Source organism: Rhineura floridana, chromosome 7 (genome assembly GCF_030035675.1).
Source record: "Rhineura floridana isolate rRhiFlo1 chromosome 7, rRhiFlo1.hap2, whole genome shotgun sequence".
NCBI lineage: Eukaryota > Metazoa > Chordata > Lepidosauria > Squamata > Rhineuridae > Rhineura > Rhineura floridana.
The window spans coordinates 11,599,308-11,619,791 of record NC_084486.1 but is presented as its reverse complement, the minus strand read 5'-3'; the positions used below and the strand labels follow the sequence as shown (position 1 = coordinate 11,619,791).

The window sequence follows — 20,484 nt, the reverse complement described above, 5'->3', positions numbered from 1 at the left end:
GCAAGAGCCCAAATAGTCTGTGGTGGCAGCTGGCGATTAAAGATGTGCTCACAGCTATAAACAGTAGTTTCCTCTGGCTACAAAGTAGTTCAATTTCTCTCAGTACGTGCAGATGCTTCAAACTATTACTGTTCTCTTTGATGCCTTGTGTCTGCTTCTATCAAAATGAAGTACCTTATTGCTGGAGTAAATGGATTCCGTTAGAGAGCATAGGTATGGACACAACCTATTTGAGGAACATGTGCAGTATTCCCCCTCAGAGAGATCCCTCCCCTCAAGTTTCCTTTTCCGCTTTGCACAAGAAAGTAGGACTGGTTTCCCCTGCTTTAGAGGAAAAGCAGGACCTTTGTGATATCAGCAGCCCTTATTCCAATCCCCACGTTCAACTCAGAACCAATCTGCATGGCTAGCAACCAGCAAGGGAATGTACAAAGGAACCTGAGATAAATATGGCAATTTATGCAAAGGCTACGGCTGTCACAAAGACATTGCTTTTTCCTTAATTAACATGGCCACAGGAATGGGCTATAGCTGAACAAAACTGAAAGAAAAGGAGGATGAAGCCTGGAGTGAGTGTAGGTTTAGAGATGGGGTAGCAGACAGAAAGAGGCAAAGGTCCTGACTCCCCAGAGATAGAGCAGGGGTAGCCAACATGATGCCTGCCAGATGATGTTGGACTTCACACTGCCAGTGGGGTGATGGGATTGGTAGTCTCAACAACAGCTTGAGGCACCATGTTGGTTATCCCTCTGGTAGAGCGTGGGATCAAAAGAAGGGCAGAACTGAAGGTGCAAATATGGACATCAAATCCAAAGACCTGCATGGTTAACCATTACCCCAACATGGAAGACACTTAAGAATTTAACTCTTTCGTTATAGCTTTAAAATGTCTGCACCATAACACACTCTAAGAGACGTCTGCTAGGCAAAGCAAAACCCCTAGCTTTCTGTAAGTAAGTAAAATTTTATTGCAAGCGTAGCCATAGGCCATGTGCAAACACAATAAATACAAGGATACATAAAACCAAATATCATTAAAAACCATTTAAGCTTGAAATTCCTACTAAAGAATTTCATTGGAAAATTTCGCTCTGAGTTTTTGTGCCGCTAATGCAAAATTAGCCACCACTAGGGTTACCACTTTATGATTATCTGCCAGTAACATAAACACCAGTTCCTCAGTAGGGCAAGATACAAAGGGAGCAAGAACAGGAAATAAAAGGATCTTCATATAAAGGGCAGTAGAGAAGATAATGTGAGATCTCCTCAATAGCCTGGCATCCATAAATACAGAGACGTTGGGAGGGCAAAATACTGCAATAACGGCCTTCAAGGAAGGCCGAGGACATAGTTTGGAATCTGAGGGCAGTAAATGCTCTCCTGATGGGAGTGAATGATAATACACCCAGATATGTAGAGAGAGAGTGGTTGGGCTTTATATTTGGAAACCAAATTGAATACGGTGCCGTCGCTATAGTAACTCGGTCTTGGTTGGCATCATGGTCGAAAATCCAATTGCGTAGGGCAGCCTTGCTTAATTCACAGAATTTGGTGTGGGACAAATTATACTTGTCAAGAATCAATTGGCATTCTTGGGCCCACCCACCAAGTTTTAGTTGCTCTGACCAGGACTGTTTAGTCAAGGAAGAGTCGTCAAGACTGGTAATTCGCAGCCAGTAGCGCAAGTAAGCCAGATCGAAACGCGTGGAAAGTGAGGGGAGGCCAAGTTTGGCCCTTAAATGGGCGGCAGGGGTTCCCGGTGGGAGTCCAAGAATTTGTTTCATGAATGTGTTTTGAATAGACTCTAAATTGGACTTGGCAAGAACTCCCCATAGTTCGGAGCCGTATAGTATTTTTGGGAGAATTTTAGTTTTTAGAATTTTCACCATGGGGACGACGAGTTGACCTCCACGAGAGTAAAAAAAACTTTTTGCTTGACCTAGTGCACGGGCTCCTAAAAGGGACACAGCTTTTATTTGAGAGGTCCAAGAGAGGGTGTTAGAAAGGTGAATACCTAGATATTTAAAGGTATGGACCTGTTCAATAGGGGCTCCATTTAATGACCAAGAAATTCGAGTCCTCATAAATTTCCTGCAGACCATTATTTTGGTTTTAGACTGGTTGACCATAAGCTTCTGTTTGTGGCAGTATTCCTCCAATTTCAAAATCATACGTTTAAGGCCGACTTTAGTTAGAGAACATAAGGCCAGATCATCAGCGTATAATAGGGTGGGAATCTTCCTCTGACCAATTGAGGGCGGGAAGAAAGCAGGCAAGGAGAGCTCCTCCACTATGTCGTTAATAAAGAAATTAAACAAAAAGGGGGCCAAAAGGCACCCCTGTTTAACTCCTCTGTGCACCGGGATTTTTGAGGAGAGGATGCCATTTCTCCCCAATCGAACTCGGATTACATTTGACTGATGGAGGGCCCTAATAAGCCATAAGAGCCTTTTGTCAATATTAGATTGGGCCATTTTCCCCCACAAAAGCTCTCTATCTACAGAGTCGAAAGCTGCTGAGAAATCGACAAAGGCAATATATAGGGATCTATAGGTTTTAATTCTTGTTTTCCTGATTAGATGGTATAGTATAAATGCCTGGTCAGTAGTACTTTTTTTAGGCCAAAAGCCGGCTTGTTCTTCACATATGATTGAATTGGTAAAATCCCAATCTCTCAGTTTATTTAATAGTAATCTGGAGTACAGTTTCATGGGCACGTTCAACAGGCTAATGGGTCGATAGTTTGAAGGAAGCGCCAGGTTGCCTTTTTTAAAGATAGGTACCACTATACTGGTCAGCCAGCCTACCGGGATAGCTCCGGTGTTATTAATGTGTGTAAAGAGGGAGGCCAAAACCGGGGCCCACCAAGAAAGGTCCTGCAACAAAAAATCTGGTGGAAGCATATCTTCACCGGGGGCTTTTCCAGCTCTGAGAGATTTGGCTAAATCCCTAACTTCCACGGATGTTACCAGGGGCCAAGCAGGAAGATCGACCAGATCATCAACTATAGCAACCGGTGGGGAAGTATGTAGATTCCCAAAAATAGAATGAAAATGCGCTGTCCATTCCTCCTGTAATATTGGAGGGATGGAGGTATAATTATTTGATCCGAGGCATCCTTGTAATAGCTTCCAAAATTCAGCCTCATTCCCTGTATTCGCTGCCACATCCAACGCCGCCCAATTTGCAGCGTAATGGATTTGCTTCTTATCTCTTAAAAGTTTTTTATAAGCTCTTTTAAGTAGTATTAGAGTATGAAAAGTCTCTGGGCAGTTTGTGATCCTGACTAGTCTAATTTGTTTAATGAGTTGCTTTTTTGCGATTTTGCACTCATAATCGAACCATGTTTTTGGCTTTAAGGGAACTGGGGTGATGGTTAATGAAGCAATCAGGGGAGTAAGCTGGGCTATTATGGACTCATATGCCCAAAGGCACTCCTCAGGGTTTGTTATAGCTGTACGTCGAAGATCTACTATTGGGTCCGATGCTAGAAGGCAGTGGGCTTTTAGGCCTATGTCTATGGACCACCTAAGTCGTTTTAGGCCATGTAACTGGTCTAAATGGGGAGCCAGACAAGGAACAACTTGGGGATTTGGAAAGGCCAGGAAAACTAGCTTTAAAGGGAGATGATCGCTTTCTGGTCTCGAGATGACGGTAAATTCCTTGACCCGTTTTGTTAGTAAAGAGGAGCCTAGGAAATAATCAACAACACTAGCACCTGCCTGAGCTATGTAAGTGAAAAATCCTTTTGAAGAGTCCATAGGGGAACCATTTAGGCAAATAAGATGGAATTTTAGCATTAGTTGGAAAAGGGCCATTCCATACTTATTGACAACCTTATCTCTGGCTGATCGAAATAAGAGGGGGGTACCCTCAGGTGGTTCGCAGGGAATACCACCGTTATTATTTATTTATTTATTTCATTTTTAAACTGCCCATAGCGAATAGCTCTCTGGGCGGTGAACAAAACAAGATTAAAATACAATATTACAATAAAATTACAATAAAATCAGCAACAAGTTAAATGAAAAAAAAATTAAATGAAACACATTGAACATTAAAATGCCTGGGAGTATAGCCAGGTCTTAACCTGGCGCCTAAAAGAAAGTACCGAAAGCGCCAGGCGTATCTCCACAGGTAGGCTGTTCCACAGTTTGGGGGCCACCACAGAAAAGGCCCTAGATCTAATAACAATCCTCCGGGCATCCTGATGAGTTGGTACCCGGAGGAGGGCCTTGGATATTGAACGAAGTGAACGGGTAGGTTCATAGCGGGAGAGGCGTTCCACAAGGTATTGTGGTCCCACACCGTGTAAGGCTTTATAGGTCAAAACCAGCACCTTGAATCTGGCTCGGAAACAAATAGGCAGCCAGTGCAGGCGGGCCAGGACAGGTGTTATATGCGCAGACCAGCGGGTCCTCGTTAACAACCTGGCTGCCGCATTTTGCACTAGCTGAAGTTTCCGAACGGTCTTCAAGGGCATCCCTACGTAGAGCGCATTACAGTAGTCCAGTCTAGAGGTTACCAGAGCGTGAACAACTGAGGCGAGATCGTCACTGTCCAGATAGGGGCGTAGTTGGGCTACTAAGCGAAGATGGTAAAACGCATTCCGTGCCACCGAGGCCACTTGAGCCTCAAGCGACAAGGAAGGGTCAAAAAGGACCCCCAAGCTACGAACCTGTTCCTTCAAGGGGAGTGTAACCCCATCTAGAACAGGATGAACATCCACCATCTGGGCAGGTAAAGAGCTCACCAACAGTGTCTCAGTCTTGTCTGGATTAAGTTTCAGTTTATTAGCTCTCATCCAGTCCATTATCGCGGTCATTAGGGTAGCTGCAGCCCATCCTAGCATTAAAATCTCCACCTAAGAGAAACGTGTAGGTGGGGTAGTTAACTTGGAGTATTTCAAGAAAATTCTCCAGAGGGGGCCAGGGGGAATCTGGCCTTGTTGAGTTAGCCGGGGGGACATAAACATTTAAGCAGATAAAGGGGGGAAAGCCTGCAATGGTAATTCCCCTTCTGATCCACCTGTATAGGCTCGTGATTTCCGGTAAAAACTGGACTGTCATCATTTTGAGAGGAGATGGTAATTCCTTCCGTCTGGGATGAACCCTTTTTTGGGATCGATTTTTTACGTTGTTTAGCGGATAGGTTGTACTGTTGATAGCTGAGTGTTGGAAGAATCCAGCAATTTAAACAAAGGTTTAAAGTTCATTTTTCTAATCTTCTGCGCAAGGTGGTGGCCCTTTTTTTTTTTGGTATACTAGTGGAAACAATCTTCAAGTACACTTTCCGACAGTATCTTTCGAAAGCTGGGATGCCTAGTACTTCTGATTAAACTGAGTGAGATTCTATACCAGTCCTGTATTGAAGAAGTACGAGTTGTTATTTTTTACTTGTATCACCCCTGAACAATATTGTTTCTATTTCTTTGTTCATTTTTTTTGTACAGTTGTACTTGGTTACCTACCTGCTATAAATTATTGTTTTTTAAAAAAGTAGGGCAGAACCAGCTGGGCCACATTTCTATAAACATTCCCATCAACTGCAAAACAAACCCTGTGCACCCAAACCAATACTACAGGCACAGTGTGTTTTCAGCGCACTCTAGTCATGTGGGAGTCTGCAGTAATCCAGAGAGAAGCCGAGGCCAGTCCAGGCTGGGCCACAGTTCCTTCTACCCTTGCTGTCCCAGCATCTCTGCAGCAGTGACACCTATTCCTCTCAGAAGAGAGATCTGTCACTGCACCAGATGAAGGGAGAATGGCAAAGCCAAGCCTGGTGTTGCTGCTCACCGTGCTTGTCTCTCATGCCATGCAGAGGATGCCTGATTTGGAGCTCATTAGGCATGGCCTGTTCCAAGGCTGGCTTTCCCTTCTTCCCTCCTAAGCAGATTTGATTATTTCAGCTACCTCTGCTTCTGCAGTTGTTCTTCCCTCCTCTTCTTTGTTGTTTGCTCCCAGCTTCTGGGATTCGAAAGAGAGGCTCGCCCTTTCTGGGTGTTCAGTCCCCCACACAATTAGTAGGGGTAGTCCTCCAGTTGTTGTTGAACTCCAACTCACATCAGCCCAAATCGAAAGGGCCAGTGGTCAGGAATGATGGGAGCTGGAGTCCAACAACTGAAGGGCACCACGTTGGCATTCCCCCCAGTGAGAACTGCATGAAGGAGAGAGGGGTGCTTTTGTTTTCTCCACCCTGCCCCCACCATCACATCCCATGCCTAGCCTTGCTGCCTTTCATGTGTTGGAGGGTGAGTCTCTGCTGTGGGGAAGCCTGCTTTACTTGTGGAGGCTCCTCACTTGATCTAGAGCCCTGATTGTGTGGGGAGCCTGCATGAGTACAGAAGGCTCCCTGCTGCAGACATTCATACCACAGTGTGTGGAGGTCAGCAGGTCTGGGCAGAAGGACATGGTGGAGGGGGCAAAGCTAGCAAGCACGCTCCCATTCTCCCTCAAACAAGTCTAATCACATGGGAGAACTGAATGCCCAAATTATCTTGGAACAAGTAGGTTTCCTTTGGTTAGAATGTTAAACAGCCACTGATAGGCTTCTCTTGCTTTTGCTAACGGAAACAGATGCATTGGGTAAACAACCTCCTGAATTAGCCCAGCTTTTGGGGGTTGGAATGACAGTTTTTATGTGAAAAAGGAGCTTAAGAAAAAATGCTGCATTTGAATTCACGATGGATTGTATAAGCCATAGCATCTGACAGCTGTGCCAGTCCTTAGTTCTTTTCTTTTGTGCTAGAAAAGAGTTCATTTTAAAATATTTTAATGAATCTTTTCTTAACCTGAATATGTTGGGTAAGGCCTTCGTTGGAAGCAAGAGATTTATGAAAGTTGGCCATCACAACCTATCAGATATTGTTTGTTTCTAGCTACTTCTTGTTACAGCTTAAAATATTTGGTATTTAGGATTAGTTGAAGAAGCTTTTCCCCCCCACACCACCCCAATTCATGAAGATTAAATCCTGTAAGAGTTGGCAGATTGTACGACCTCTCTGCAGTGCACTGGCTTTAACCTAAGATAGGGCCTGTAATGCTGCCAAAGGAACAATTTCTGTGACAACCAAATGCATTGTGGGTCTGTGGATTTGTGGATCAAAGCATCTCCTTTCTGCAGAAACTGTAATCCGTTCTGGTTTCTCCTGCTGAGGATGAAGCAGGTTAGAGGGGATACGAAAGAAGCTTATATGGCAATATCCGGACAGTAGATGCCTTTTAAGTCTTGCTCGTGCACAATTCAGAAGAGCATCTGGACAGCCAGTCTTTCTGCCTCAGTCCCTGTTTTGGTGGTGGTCTCTGTCATTTAGGGAGTGCTAGTTGGGATAGTAATTTGTTCTGTTTTCTTCTTCAGGTCTCTACCCTTTTTCTTTCTTTTCTGCTTAGACTATTTTAAAATTGTTTTTTGTAACAATATCAAATGCAGAATCTGTCATTTTCCCAATCCCTTCACAAGTTAAGAGTTTCCAGGATGACAGGCTGATCCTCAGCAACCTCCCTCACTTTATATACTTTTTTTTTTTAGTGTGTATAGTGCAGGGGGAGTCTTTACACTCTGGCAAATTTTGCCTAGGCCTTAGAGGAAACACTTTTTCGGGGGTCAAACTTTGGTCCCCTCCCAACCCTGACGCTCTGCTGTGAAGATTCCCAGCAAGATTTTGGTCTATCACAACCTCACATGGACAGAAGCATACACAACTACCCAGCGTCCTAAGAAGTCTCATGGAGATTTATTCAAAAATGGATACAGAATCAAACCTGGGCATAGTGTCGCTGAAAAGGGAGAGCAACATACTTATCGTCAGGCCTTGGTGTCTTGTTATAGAGTTGGCTCCTACTGGGGTAAGGAACACAGAAACAGTTCATCTACTTCCTCCCCATGTATAATTTCATCTATGGTTGAATGCATGATGCTTATATTACTGTTTTCCAAATAAGAATGTTTTTTCTAGTTGTATTTGTAATGTTTTTGCAAGGCTGAGGAGCTCTCATCTTCATGCCTATAGAAACTTCCCTAAGCAAAGTTATTCTTTTCTTCCAGTAATGTACTACAGATAGCTCTAATGTTTCTGTTTTGTAAAATGGAGGATGCAGTTTTATTGGGAGAATGTATTTAATGGCAGAAGGGAAAAGGAGCTTGATTAATATATTTTAACTAGTATAGATCCATTAATATTTTCCATGGTTCTTGTGTTTTATATTTTCTCTCACGCCCCTGCTTCTTTTGGACTATGAATTAAATAGTGTTCGCTTTAGAGATGGGGGCAAATTTCAGCATTTTCAGATTTGTTACCAAATTCTGTCAAAATCCGTAAATCCTGTATGTCTTTGGATTGCGTTTGACTAATGCTTGCAACTGTCAGTGACATTGTTTTTTTTAAAAATCCACAGCTAATTTGACATCGTTATTAACATAAACAGCTTTATTAACATAAACATTGTTATTAACATAAACTCTGAAGCACTGCAATGTGTATTCTTTTGAAGTTCTGTCTCAATGAGGTGATAAATCACTATTAACATCTTTGGTCAGCACCACAGTAACCTGAGGCAAGAGGCAGAATTGACAGGCAATGATCTGCCTAATTTAAATTTAAATAGAAAACCCAAGAGACCATAGGTAGAAAGATTGCCAACAGCATTAGCAATTTCGTTAGCTATTACAAGTGGATCGGAAATGGCAAAAAAAAATTGGAGGGAAAATGTTGTAGATCGGCACCACAAGCCAGTTGAGAAAAGCAAAACACGGACCAGAACCAAAGAGTGAACCCCATCCCTAGTTCTCTTTATTTTAAGTATTGCCATATTGCAAACTGTTTCATGTTCTCCTAAAGCATACCAATTGAACACAGTCAGGTGATGAGTGCTGACAAAATAGCCAAGTCAAGTGGTGGAGTCCTGACAGAAATGGAGTCAAATTGGGCCACTGTCAAACAAGAGGTAGGTGTCAGTATGCTCAGAGAAATCTTAAGGTTTACAGAAGTACAAAAAAAAATTGTGCTTAACTTAAAAAAACAACCTAAGGAGCCAAACCCCTGTCCCCAAAAAACAGCCCAAGGAGGACTGAACGTGCCCCACAGCCATTGAATGCTGAGTGTCAGTTGGAAAGAAGAACAGAAAACTGCAGGAGAGAGAGAGGAAATGAAATTTTCTGGAAGAAACACTGGGCACGAGTATGCCTGGTAGGAGTTGGAGATAACTCTACAACATTTTGTCGCAGTTCCTCTCTTTCTCTCTTTCTCTCTTTCTCTCTGTATATATATATGTATATATATATATGTATGCGTGTGTGTGTTTATGTATACAAGGGCACACATGCATGGGACCTGCCTGCAACAGAAATACTCAGGGTGCCAGTCATCCATGTCCTTCTTCAGGATACTATAAGCTGGAAGAAGCTCAAGCAAACCAGTTCACTTGTTCTGTCTCTTCTGGGGATTCCCTTTTTTCTTTTTCCAGTGGATATTCAACGTTCTATGCTTCTTGGAGCAGGCTTAGTCCTCCTCGGGATGTTGGGGACACAACAGGGTATTAAGATATTGTACTTCTACACACCATGGGAATCATGCTTAAACATGCCAAAACCTTCCTTTTCTTTCTCAGAAAGAATGGCCCCATTTTGACTCGAATCCTATCAGGACTCACCAAGTGAGTTCACTGTTACAAAGAATGGTACAATTTGCATATATCTGAGGTGTTAATGATGTGAGCGTTAGGTTATAAGTAGGAAAACAGGAAATATATATTATTTTCCATTTCCAAAATGAAAATTAGGTATTTGCTATGGTGAATATAAGCCCTGAAGCGCCTGTTGGTATATTTAGATATCTTCAGGAGGGTAAAAAACAGAAAGCAGTGGCAGGGCTGGCCCCAGGCATGCCGGGGCCCTTGGGCAGCAGCCTGCCCTGGGCCCCTCCACTCCCCTTCCGCAGGATCACAGGACAGGAGCTTCCGAGCCACCCGCCACCCCCCTGCTTCACCTGCCGTTCTCTCTGCTGTTTTTTGCGGCTGCACACACTGCACTTGCAGGGTTGCCATCAATCAAGATGGCGGCCAAGGTTTCCCTAAGGGGCTGAAGCCTCTGCCGCCATCTTGGTTGATGGCACACATGCAGGGACAGGTGTAGGGATGTAGGAAGGCAGAGATTTCCATCCCGTCCTATGGTCATTGCAGTCAGCTCTGTTTCTGTTCCACTACAGTTTGGCTTCCACTAAAACCTATGATATTTGTCTCGCTATCTGCTGAGGCAAAAACAAAATTAATTATGTAATCAATTACATAATTAAGTTCAATGCATTCAGTGCATAATAATTTATGTAATGTTCATGGAGTAAAAAAAGCACAATAACAAATACTGTTTTTACTTGCTTACATGATTTCTGTTCCTGACCTCAGGTAAACATGTAAATTGTGACAATTTCCATTCCTGTTTCTGTTTCCATTTCCAGTGGAATTCTCCAACATCCTAGGTGTATCCCCTCACAAAGATTTTCCCCATTGCAGCTGCATTGTACTGGCCTGATACTATAAAAATAAAATGGCGTCCATCTGCTTTTGCAGTAGAGTGTCCTGAATATGACTAGAACTGAAAGCCTGAAAAAGACACATTGTCTAAACTTCTGGATCATGACCTAGAGAAGATAGGGAGGATTCTCAGGGCACACAATTCCCAGGGGACCAACCGTTTGCTTTGATCTGAGATGGGAGGCTGGAACCATTTTTGACTGCTGGATCTGGCAGGTAGAAATGCTGTTGCTTTTCCCCCAATACTCCTTAAGTTGAAAGGGGAGGCTCTCTGGTAAAAGCTTGGGGTGGCCTAGGGCAGGGGAGGGGGGCTAGTGGGGGGCATTAGCTTGTGTTGCTTTGGACCCAGCATTTATCTCCAAGGATCTGTTCAGGTTAATGTAAGAAGATGATCCAAAAGGGGATTTCTCCTTGCCCTTTCCATCATTCTGAAATACACTAGTGTTGGTCTCAAGCTGGAGAGGACTAAGAGTCTCTTCTCTCTGCTTTGGAGAGAAAACCTTTTTTCAAATGATAGTATTATTTAATTATTAACATTAAGAAGTAGGCAGCATTTAACATTCTTGAACTTCTTCTCACCCACTGTATCCATAATCCTTTCAATAAACATGTAAGGCAAATGAGACAGTGAGAGATCCGTGATTGGCTCTTCCATGTTTTTTTGCAGGGAGTTAACTGTAAAAGCAGCTGGGAATGGGAGGTATTGAAGCAGACTATTAGATTAGATCAGTGGTTATCGGGTGATTAACTCTTTTCCCCTTGCCATTTTTCTGACTAGAATTGCCCTCTTTCCAAACCTATTTCTCTGTTACGGGCAGGGATGAGAAACCTGCACCCCTCCAGGCGTTGTTGAATTCCAGCTTCCATCTGCTCCAGCCAGCATGGCCAATGGTTAGGGATGATGGGAGTTGTAGTCCAACAACATTGGAGGGCCACAGGTTTCCCATCCCTGTGTTAAGAGGGAAATGTACAGGAACCATATTAGCCACTTGCATGGGAGGGAACAGCATGGGGAGAGAAAGGATTAACCCTCTGCCAGCACCATGGCTCCAATTCTCCCACTAGGGATGGCCAAGTTTTTAAATTCACACTTTCTGAAACAATATGAGAACCAAAACATAGTCATCCTTCAAAATTCATACTTATTCAAATTTTGCAATGCAATTTGCCAACCAGATAATACAGTAGGGCCCCACTCATACATCAGGTTACATTCCAGCCCCCCACCAAAAAGCAAAACCCACTGAAAAGCAGAACTCCGTCAATAAAATGGTGCCTGATGCCCGAAAAACACTGTAAAAGCGGAACAAGCGCCGTATGAGTGGGGCCTTACTCTAATTGAAAGCCGTCGTATTAGCAGAACGCCAAAAAGCGGGCCCCTACTGTATTTACAAAAATGCATATATTGGGGGAAGTAGGCATAGAAATGAATGCAAAATATATTACATGATGAGAAATGGCTTGCAAAAATGTGTAGAGTAGTCAAAACTCCCTACAGAAATGTTTTTATTAGGATAAATTTGCGCTAAAATGTTGGAGAATTTTCATGAGTTTTTTTTAATTGCAAAATTGCTGCAGAAATGTGGAGAACTGAATTTAGATTGGAAAAATGAGAAACTGAGGGAATTGAAATTGGCAGATCTTTCCATCCCTACCCTCCACCCTGCATTTATTTTAAATTTTTTGAAGATTATCAGATCTTGTTACTCCTGCCAGCTTGCCTAATTGTTCTTTCGGCTTGTTAGCCTTGACAAAACCCTTTTAGAGCCACACAGCAATGTATCTTTTGGGTATTTTCCAAGCTCTTTTCTCACTTATATTTTGATAATCCTACTGAGGAGTTCCCTTCATTTGAGATTTCAGAGCCCATGAACAGCACCATCTCCTGTTGTGCTAACTAATCCTATCAAAAATATAACAGAGTAGATTGTAGTAAGACACAGATGGCAGTTTAAAATATCACATTTGATAACTTCCCTAAATAGAGGGGGGGAAAGATGCAACAGAGTTTTCATAACCTAAATTATGGTGCTGGGTTTTCCATGAAGTTCAAGAGAAAAAACCCCAAGAGCTCTCTCATCTACCTAGGTTTTGGTAATTAATGCATATGTCAAAATATATTTTGCATTGACTAGCCTTTTAACCTGGAATTGCCATTCTTTTTTCACTTAGTTTTTTCATAGCTTCCATATGACATAATTGTTAGCCTATTGTATTGTATCTTCCTGCATTTTTCCAGGCCCGATTTATGATGACTTTTTGTGATAAAACCCTGTTACAGGAGCAGCACCATTAAGGCTTTTCAAGGCTCCTGTGCCTTAATTTCACTTGTTCATCTGGGGTGGGGGATAAACAGCCTCTTTAAATTGGCCTAGTGCCAGTGTTTTTCTCATGGTGCTAGGGGAAGGAGGCAGGTTTCAATTTCTGATTTAGTTAGTGCAAAATACAAAGTCTACATTACTGACAGTTGAATAGAACTTACCTGTCTACCTGAAAATGACTGCATAGGCTCCTGGCCAGCTCCCAGACAAAATTCAAAGTGCCCTAGCTAGCTTTGGTCTAGAGTACCTCTCACATAAGCATACCTAATAATTAAGATAATCATCAGAGGCTTTGGAGCTGAGACAAGTGGTGACCTGAGATAGGGCCCTTTCAGTTGTGGTACTGCAGGAGTAGAATGCTCTCCCCAAGAATATTTGCTTGGTGCCAAGTTTGATTGTCTTGTTGGTACAAGTGAAGACCTTTGTATTTGCACATGCCTTTTTAAAGATCTGCACATGTTTAGATTGCTGCTTTAACTTGCTCTGGCACTTAAATGCACTGGTTGTTGTACTGATTTTATTGTTGATATATTTCTTTTAAAACTTTGTTAGCTGCCCTTTGGCTGAAGAGTGAGATAAGAAAAGTCTCAAATAAATATAAAAAACCTTGCAACATGGACATAAGTGATCCAGTGCCACCAGGGATCATATACTGGATGTGATGACATCACACTGTGTAGCTCATCAGATTTGGCTATTTGCTGATTACACAGCATATGAATCACATGAAGAGTGAGGGTTACTACACAGGTCACATGGAAGATCCTTGTTCAGTCAATCAAGTGTTTTATTATGGTCAGCTGCCTGACAAATAAAAATAAAATAAAATAAAATACACAGTCACAACCTCAGCTGAACTAATTATTGTTATTAATGATGGGCAAGCTAGGAGCTAACAATCATAGCAGGTGTAAGAGATATGACAACATTCTGATATTTTACCACCTGTTGGGCCATAGATTTATTAGTCCCCGCAAGGAAGGTACTCAAAAGGGTCCCTAAGAACCTCCTCATAAGAGGATAACTTACACATTCCTGAATCCCTTCATAAAATTTACAGTAGAATAACACATGAGATACTGTCTCAATATCTGAATGGTTACAATGACAGCACCTATCCTTGAAGGGAAATTTGGCAAATCTGCCATCTGGAATCTTAGAGCGCAAGATAATAGAACAAGACAACAAAACTGGTCTCCTGAACTTAGGTATAATAAGAAAACTTAGATATGACACAAATGTGTTAGAGGCAGACCAATTCAAGCTGGTGTACATGACCCATTTGCTGACACATGTAATATGCTCTTCACTGCTCTATCTTGATGATTCCTGAAAAATCACCAAAAGTTGGGGCCTCTTTTAATTCTGATGAAGATTTTAGTTAAACTCTCCCCTGCTTTTACTCAGCCATGTAATCCAACCCCAAAATAAGGTGATCTGTACGTTTTTATTATCTCAATAACAAAAATATGCTGATTTCATCCGAATGCAGTTTATTCTTTACAGTTTTCTTTGAGCACTTGATCTCTGAATTGTGTTTTAAAAAATAGCTCAGATCTCTGTAGTCCTTAAGCTTTTGGACTGCAGCACCATGCTATCAAGGGAAGTGATACAGCACTAGAGAGCAGGGGATAAGATGTCTATCAGTGAAAGAAGGCTGCATGTAGTTGCTTTTTCTGGATCAGGTCAGAAGGGGAGCGCACTGTTAAGAACCCATTTGGTTAGATGCTATTAAATGCTTCTCTGGGATGTATTTTCTTGAATAAGCTAGGGAAGTGTAAGCTCAGTTAACATCGATAATGTTAAAATGCTTTCAGGAAAGAGCAGGAAAAAAATAACATGATAAAAAGTATGTACTCCGAATCTTGTTCAGCTGTTTATCATTAATGGTAGTTGGTGTGTGAAACCAAATCTTGCAGGGCATTGGGCTTGGCTTTGAAGATCTGGGTTGAAATGCCTTGCAATTCTTGAATGTGATAGAAAGGCAAGTGTAAGTTCCTACTTCTCAGACTCATCCACCTGCATGAATGGAATAATCCATATGATAAAACAGGTCTGTTGTGAAGAGGTACTGCAACAGGATTGCAAAGAATTTGGCATGTTAAAACATTATAATTATTTTTAAAAGTACAAAGATGAATAATGGCCCTAAGCAGGACACTTTTGCACATTATGATGTAGTTACAGAGTCATAGATTTCAAGGTGGTTGAAATTTGTTGTTATGCCACCAAATAAACAGTCTCATCAATATTACAAGAATTCCTAGGATAGTTACAGCCCTTTGCTTCTTATTTCAGATATGTGGGGCCACTGTAAGCCTGTTGTGATTTTGGAACATAATGGAACAAAATTTATGGGTGCCTTCCCAAAGTACCCTTTTTTTACAGATGTTGTTAGATAGCAGCTTCCGTGCTCCTCTCCCTGCCTATTGGCAGGCACCTCCACTGAATCAAAACCCCTTTCATGAGTGTCAGGGCACCGACAGGATTCCACCCGGGTGCTGCATTCCCTTTTGGGCAACCCTTTCGGGGGCCATGTGCCAGTGGTGGGCACGGCCAGAGGCAAAAGTGGGCAGAGCAATTAATGTAAATGTTATCTTTGTAGAGTAGTCTTGTTTTGAACAGATACTCACACTCCCCCCTCATTTAGACAAGCAAGAGGCGTTGTCAGAGTTCAAGGAGGTATTCCAGCCAAAATACTCTGAAGCAGGCCCAGTGAGAGGTGTTGCTCAGGGGAAAGGGTTATGGCCTGGATGGCAGTATTCAGCCCCACAATTGAGGTTCCCCAGCCGTCTCTTAGAAGATGCTGCTTTACGCTCTCTCGCTCTCTCTCGCTCTGTGTGTGTGTGTGTGTGTTTTAATCTAAGTGAACCAAAGTAAAACAGTAACCAAGCCAGAGAAGGGAAACTGTAATTATAATTATTTTCACTATTTGTAGGGAGAGCAGAGGAGTTCTGTTCAGTGTTTTCTATATTATCTGTATTATGAAAAAAGTCAATAAAACAGTAAGTTACTAAAATGTTTGCTATTGGTTCTTAATTCTTTAAAATAAAGATGCATTTGCCTTTGTTGATTGAATCATTACAGTATGTTGATTGTTTAACACTCATAGCTCACAGCAGGGAAGTGTGCACGTGGTTAAATTCTGCAGAGGACGCTTCACCACCACAGAATGTATATGAGCCATTGTTTGTTTGAAAGTGCCATTCTCCCATCAGAATCTCCATTTATGTGAAAATGTACACATGATGAAGAAGGCTTTCCAAAGATATTTTATGTGCGATGAGGTAACTGTTAATAATCTCCCCATGCCAACTGAGGCTGCATTCAGTACATGTCTACTCAGAAGTAAGCTCCATTGGGTTCAATGGGACTTATTCCCAGGTAAGTGTATATTGGATTGCAACCTGAGATGGGTGGTGCAGACCTGTGAAAGTGCCACATACTCTTTTAAACCTTTGAATCAACTCTCAATCAGGCTTTCATAGAATCATAGAATAGTAGAGTTGGAAGGGGCCTATAAGGCCATCAAGCCCAACCCCCTGCTCAATGATATAGCTGTTGATATAGCATTTTCCTACCAACTCGAACTTTGTATAATAGCTACAGTTATAGTCTGATATTTTCAGTTTTTGTTATTGTGTGCATAAATATAGTATCTTAAAAATGAAAGATTCTATTTTGCTTTTATTATAATAACATTTACTTTCTCTTCGTAAGGGATGTTAGGTTGCACTTACATGGCAGTAATTGGAACATGAAAACATCAATGAAATGTTTTTATTAAGCAACCAATTTGAATGTTCTGAGCACATTAACTTTTTAATCAAACCATTTTTCATGCATAAAATTAGGTAAGCTTATCAGGACCCCTTTCATCTGTACAATTAAATAGAGCCATTCATTACACTGAAATCAACTAATTATTCCAGACCAATCTGGAAGCTTTAAAAATATGCTTTTGGTAAAATAATGGGAATATCTTAATGCCTTCTAGCTTCAGAATTTAGAGTCCTATTAAGGATGTGCTAGCTTCTAACCTAAAAAATGATATCCTTTGATATACTCTCACCTTGCTGGCCTAGCATATTGCAAGACAAAATTGAGGAGAGTTTCAAAACAGAGGGGATCTGCTGTTCAAAGTAAAAAAAAAAATTAAAAACACATCCACTGAGCACACCTAGCAGATCTTGGGCCTGCCTAATGTAATTTATTTATTTATTATTTATTATTTGATTTATATCCTGCCCTTCCTCCTAGCAGGAGTCCAGGGCGGCGAACAAAAGCACTAAAAACACTTTAAAACATCATAAAAACAGACCTTAAAATACATTAAAACAAAACTTTAAAAACATTTTTTTAAAAAGCTTTAAAAACGTCTTTAAAAGAAAGGCTTAAAAACATATTTAAAAAACACATATTAACAAGCAGTTCTAACACAGACACAGACTAATTCTTTAGAACCCACCCTAGGTACTGTAAGCAAACATTAACAAGCAGGATCTGCAACAGAATATTGCCAACTGTATATATCCACTCAATAAGGAGAGTGCTCCTGTTTGGGCCTCTGATCAGTCTGGAATCAGCAGCGGTGTGCGAGGGGGTTGGTGGCAGTGGCACCCTCCTGCCAGTGGCATTATGTTGGACAGGGACAGGGCAGTTGGGAGATTGGAGCGGAGTTGGCAGCATCTGTGTCCTGCAGGAGCATGTGTTTATTACATTTATATCCCACCTTTCCTCCAAGGAGCTCAAAGTGGTGCATGTGGTTCTTCCCTCTCCATTTTATCCTCACAACAACCCTGTGAGGTAGGTTAGGCTGACAGACAGTGGCTGGGCCATGGTCACCTAGTGAGCTTCATGGATGAGTGCAGTGTCACTTGTGTATATATGGCAGGGCGATCAGGTTGTGTGTCTTTTTAACAACTTCAGGGCACTCGTTCCCTAATCCTTAATCTCCCCCTCTCCAGGTTGTTTACTGTAAGCAATTAGAGTTCTGAACAACGCTTTTTCCTTTTCCTCCCTTCCCCTTGCAAATTCTGTACTTCAGGAATTCACAGGTCTTTGTCAGTTTTGTAAACAAACAAACAGACAAACAACTATTTTAAATGTAAAACGTTCATGCATATGCATACCTAGAGAATCTCCCAAGTATATAAGAACTAGTACCTTATTTGTTGGATAGCTTCATTTTACTTCCAAATTGATAACAATAGGTGGTTGTGTTCCTGTTGGAGGGAATGGTGGTACTCAGAAAAATGATAATGTGCTGTGAGTCTCAGCAAAAGCTACGCTGAGCACATAGTTATGCAGTATTCTGCACAACTGCACAAAGACACAAATTTGTCTTCTAAACTTCCTTCTTTCCTTTATAAACTGTATGTGTAATAACCAATGCACTTTTACTCCTGTGAGAGAGATTTAGAGCAAAATTGTTTCCTGGGTATATAAAGACTCCCTTAATAATTTAAGCCTTTAATCTTTTAGAGTATTTCTCTGTCCCTGTGTAGCCATCCATACAGTTGCTATCCGTGCAACCTGATTTCACTGTAGTTTCTTAGAAAAAAGCATTGGTTTGAAAATGGTAATATGAACCTATACTAAATTAAGCTACAGTGTGTTGGTGACCCATCAGAACATAGAAAGTTTCTTGTGATAATGTGTCAACAAAAGATTTTACATAATAAAGTATTATCATCTTAATCACGCATATGTACTGTCTGGTTCCCTTTAAAATCAGGTTTTCTGATCTCTTGCACGTAATCACTCATTTTTCAGGAAGCTTTGGGTGCGGGCACTTATGAGCTTCTAGGAATATATCACAGAACTAAGGCTCTTTCCTGCATACATTTTACAGTTAAAATAGTTTTAACACATTATGTGTTTGAATGCTTCATACTCATTTCTCTGGAAAGAAATCTATTTTTTTCTGAAAAGAGCTGGCTAATATTTGGGGATGATCAATATGGAGCAATATTTCAAAGGTATTTGATATTCACCATGTTAGTCACTTTTAATTTCATAGCTGCCATTGGAATTCACATAGGGATAAAAATCTTATTTCTTCCCTTTCTCTCTCCCTTTTGAAATTACAGGTTTAAGATTTTTACGCGCTCTTAGGCTGATACAGTTCTCAGAAATTTTGCAGTTTCTGAATATCCTTAAAACAAGGTAAGGCATTAATGTATTTTTCTTAACCTTTTGCACAGTGGCTAATGTCACAGTTTCTCAGGGTACTGAAAGGAGAAGATTTATTGATTTATTTATTAAATTTATTAGTCACCCATCTGGCTGGCTGTCCAGCCACTCTGGGCGACGTACAAAATAAAAACATACAATACATTAAAACATTAAAAATCTCAACAATAATAATAAAACCTAACCCACCCCAAAAGCCTGCCTGAAGAGCCAGGTCTTCAAGGCCCGACGGAAGCTCATCATAGAGGGGGCATGGCGGAGATCATTTGGGAGGGAATTCCACAAAGCGGGGGCCACAACTGAAAAAGCCCTCTCCCTAGTTCTCACCAGTCTAGCTGTTTTAACTGGTGGGATAAAGAGAAGGCCTTTTGAGGCTGATCTTGTTGAGCGGCATCCCTGATGATGTTGGAGGTGCTCCTTCAGATAGACTGGGCTGAAACCATATAGGGTTTTAAAGGTCAGAACCAACACCTTGAATTGGGCCCGGAAAACAACGGGTAACCAGTGCAACTCCTTCAGCACTGGAGTGATGTGATCTCGCCGGCGGCTGCCTTTAATCAGGCAAGCTGCCACATTCTGTACCAGTTGCAGCGTCCGGACTGTTTTCAAGGGTAACCTCACGTAGAGCGCATTACAGTAGTCTAGGCGAGAGGAGACCAGGGCATGTACCACAGATGGGAGCAGATGGTTGGGAAGGTAGGGGCGTAGCCTCCGTATCAGATGGAGTTGATACGGCACACAGCCGAGACCTGAGCCTCCATGGACAGCTGGGAGTCTAGAATGACCCCCAGGCTGCAGACCTGGTCTTTCAGGGGCAATTGTACCCCATTGAGGACCAGGTCAACATCCCCCAACCTTCCCTTGTCTCCCACAAACAGTACCTCGGTTTTGTCAGGGTTCAGCTGCAGCTTATTCCTTCCCATCCAGCCACTCACCGACTCCAGGCACTTGGATAGGGTTTCTACAGCCAACCTCGGTGAAGATTTGAATGAGAAATAGAGCTGCGTGTCATCTGCATACTGGTGACACTGCGGCCCAAATCTTCTGATGATAGCCCCCAGCGGCTTTATATAGATGTTGAACAGCATCGGGGAGAGGAGACGTATGTCTAATTGTTAAATAAGAACAAAGGTTCTGTTTAAATTTCTTCTGATACTTATATTCAGGTAATGACTAGTTAATGATTTTAGCCAGTGTAGCATTAATGGGAATTAACCTCAGCTTTCTAAATTGCACTTTCCCCACTTCATAGAAAATGACCATTCTGCCTCGTTTGAATAGCACAAATTCACTGGGTGTCTTGTGCTTGCAATAAATGTCGAGTAACCACTTTTATTATTTATTATACCAGTTGACAATGAAGTCTGTGTGCTATTGCTTATGCAGCAGTGTCAAGCCTCAAATGTCTTGCACTGACATAACATTGGATCTCACCCTAAGTT

General features: G+C 41.8%; 1 protein-coding gene across 11 annotated transcripts in view; it reads left to right on the top strand.

Annotated features, from left to right (window-relative positions):
* KCNMA1 (potassium calcium-activated channel subfamily M alpha 1) overlaps window positions 1-20,484 on the top strand; it is an 848,545-nt gene that overhangs the window by 499,233 nt on the left and 328,828 nt on the right. For all 11 annotated transcript variants that reach the window (XM_061634884.1, XM_061634892.1, XM_061634879.1 and 8 more), the window contains one exon: window positions 18,940-19,015. In XM_061634884.1, the coding sequence (XP_061490868.1) occupies window positions 18,940-19,015 (76 nt within the window). The remainder of the gene's footprint in view (window positions 1-18,939; window positions 19,016-20,484) is intronic.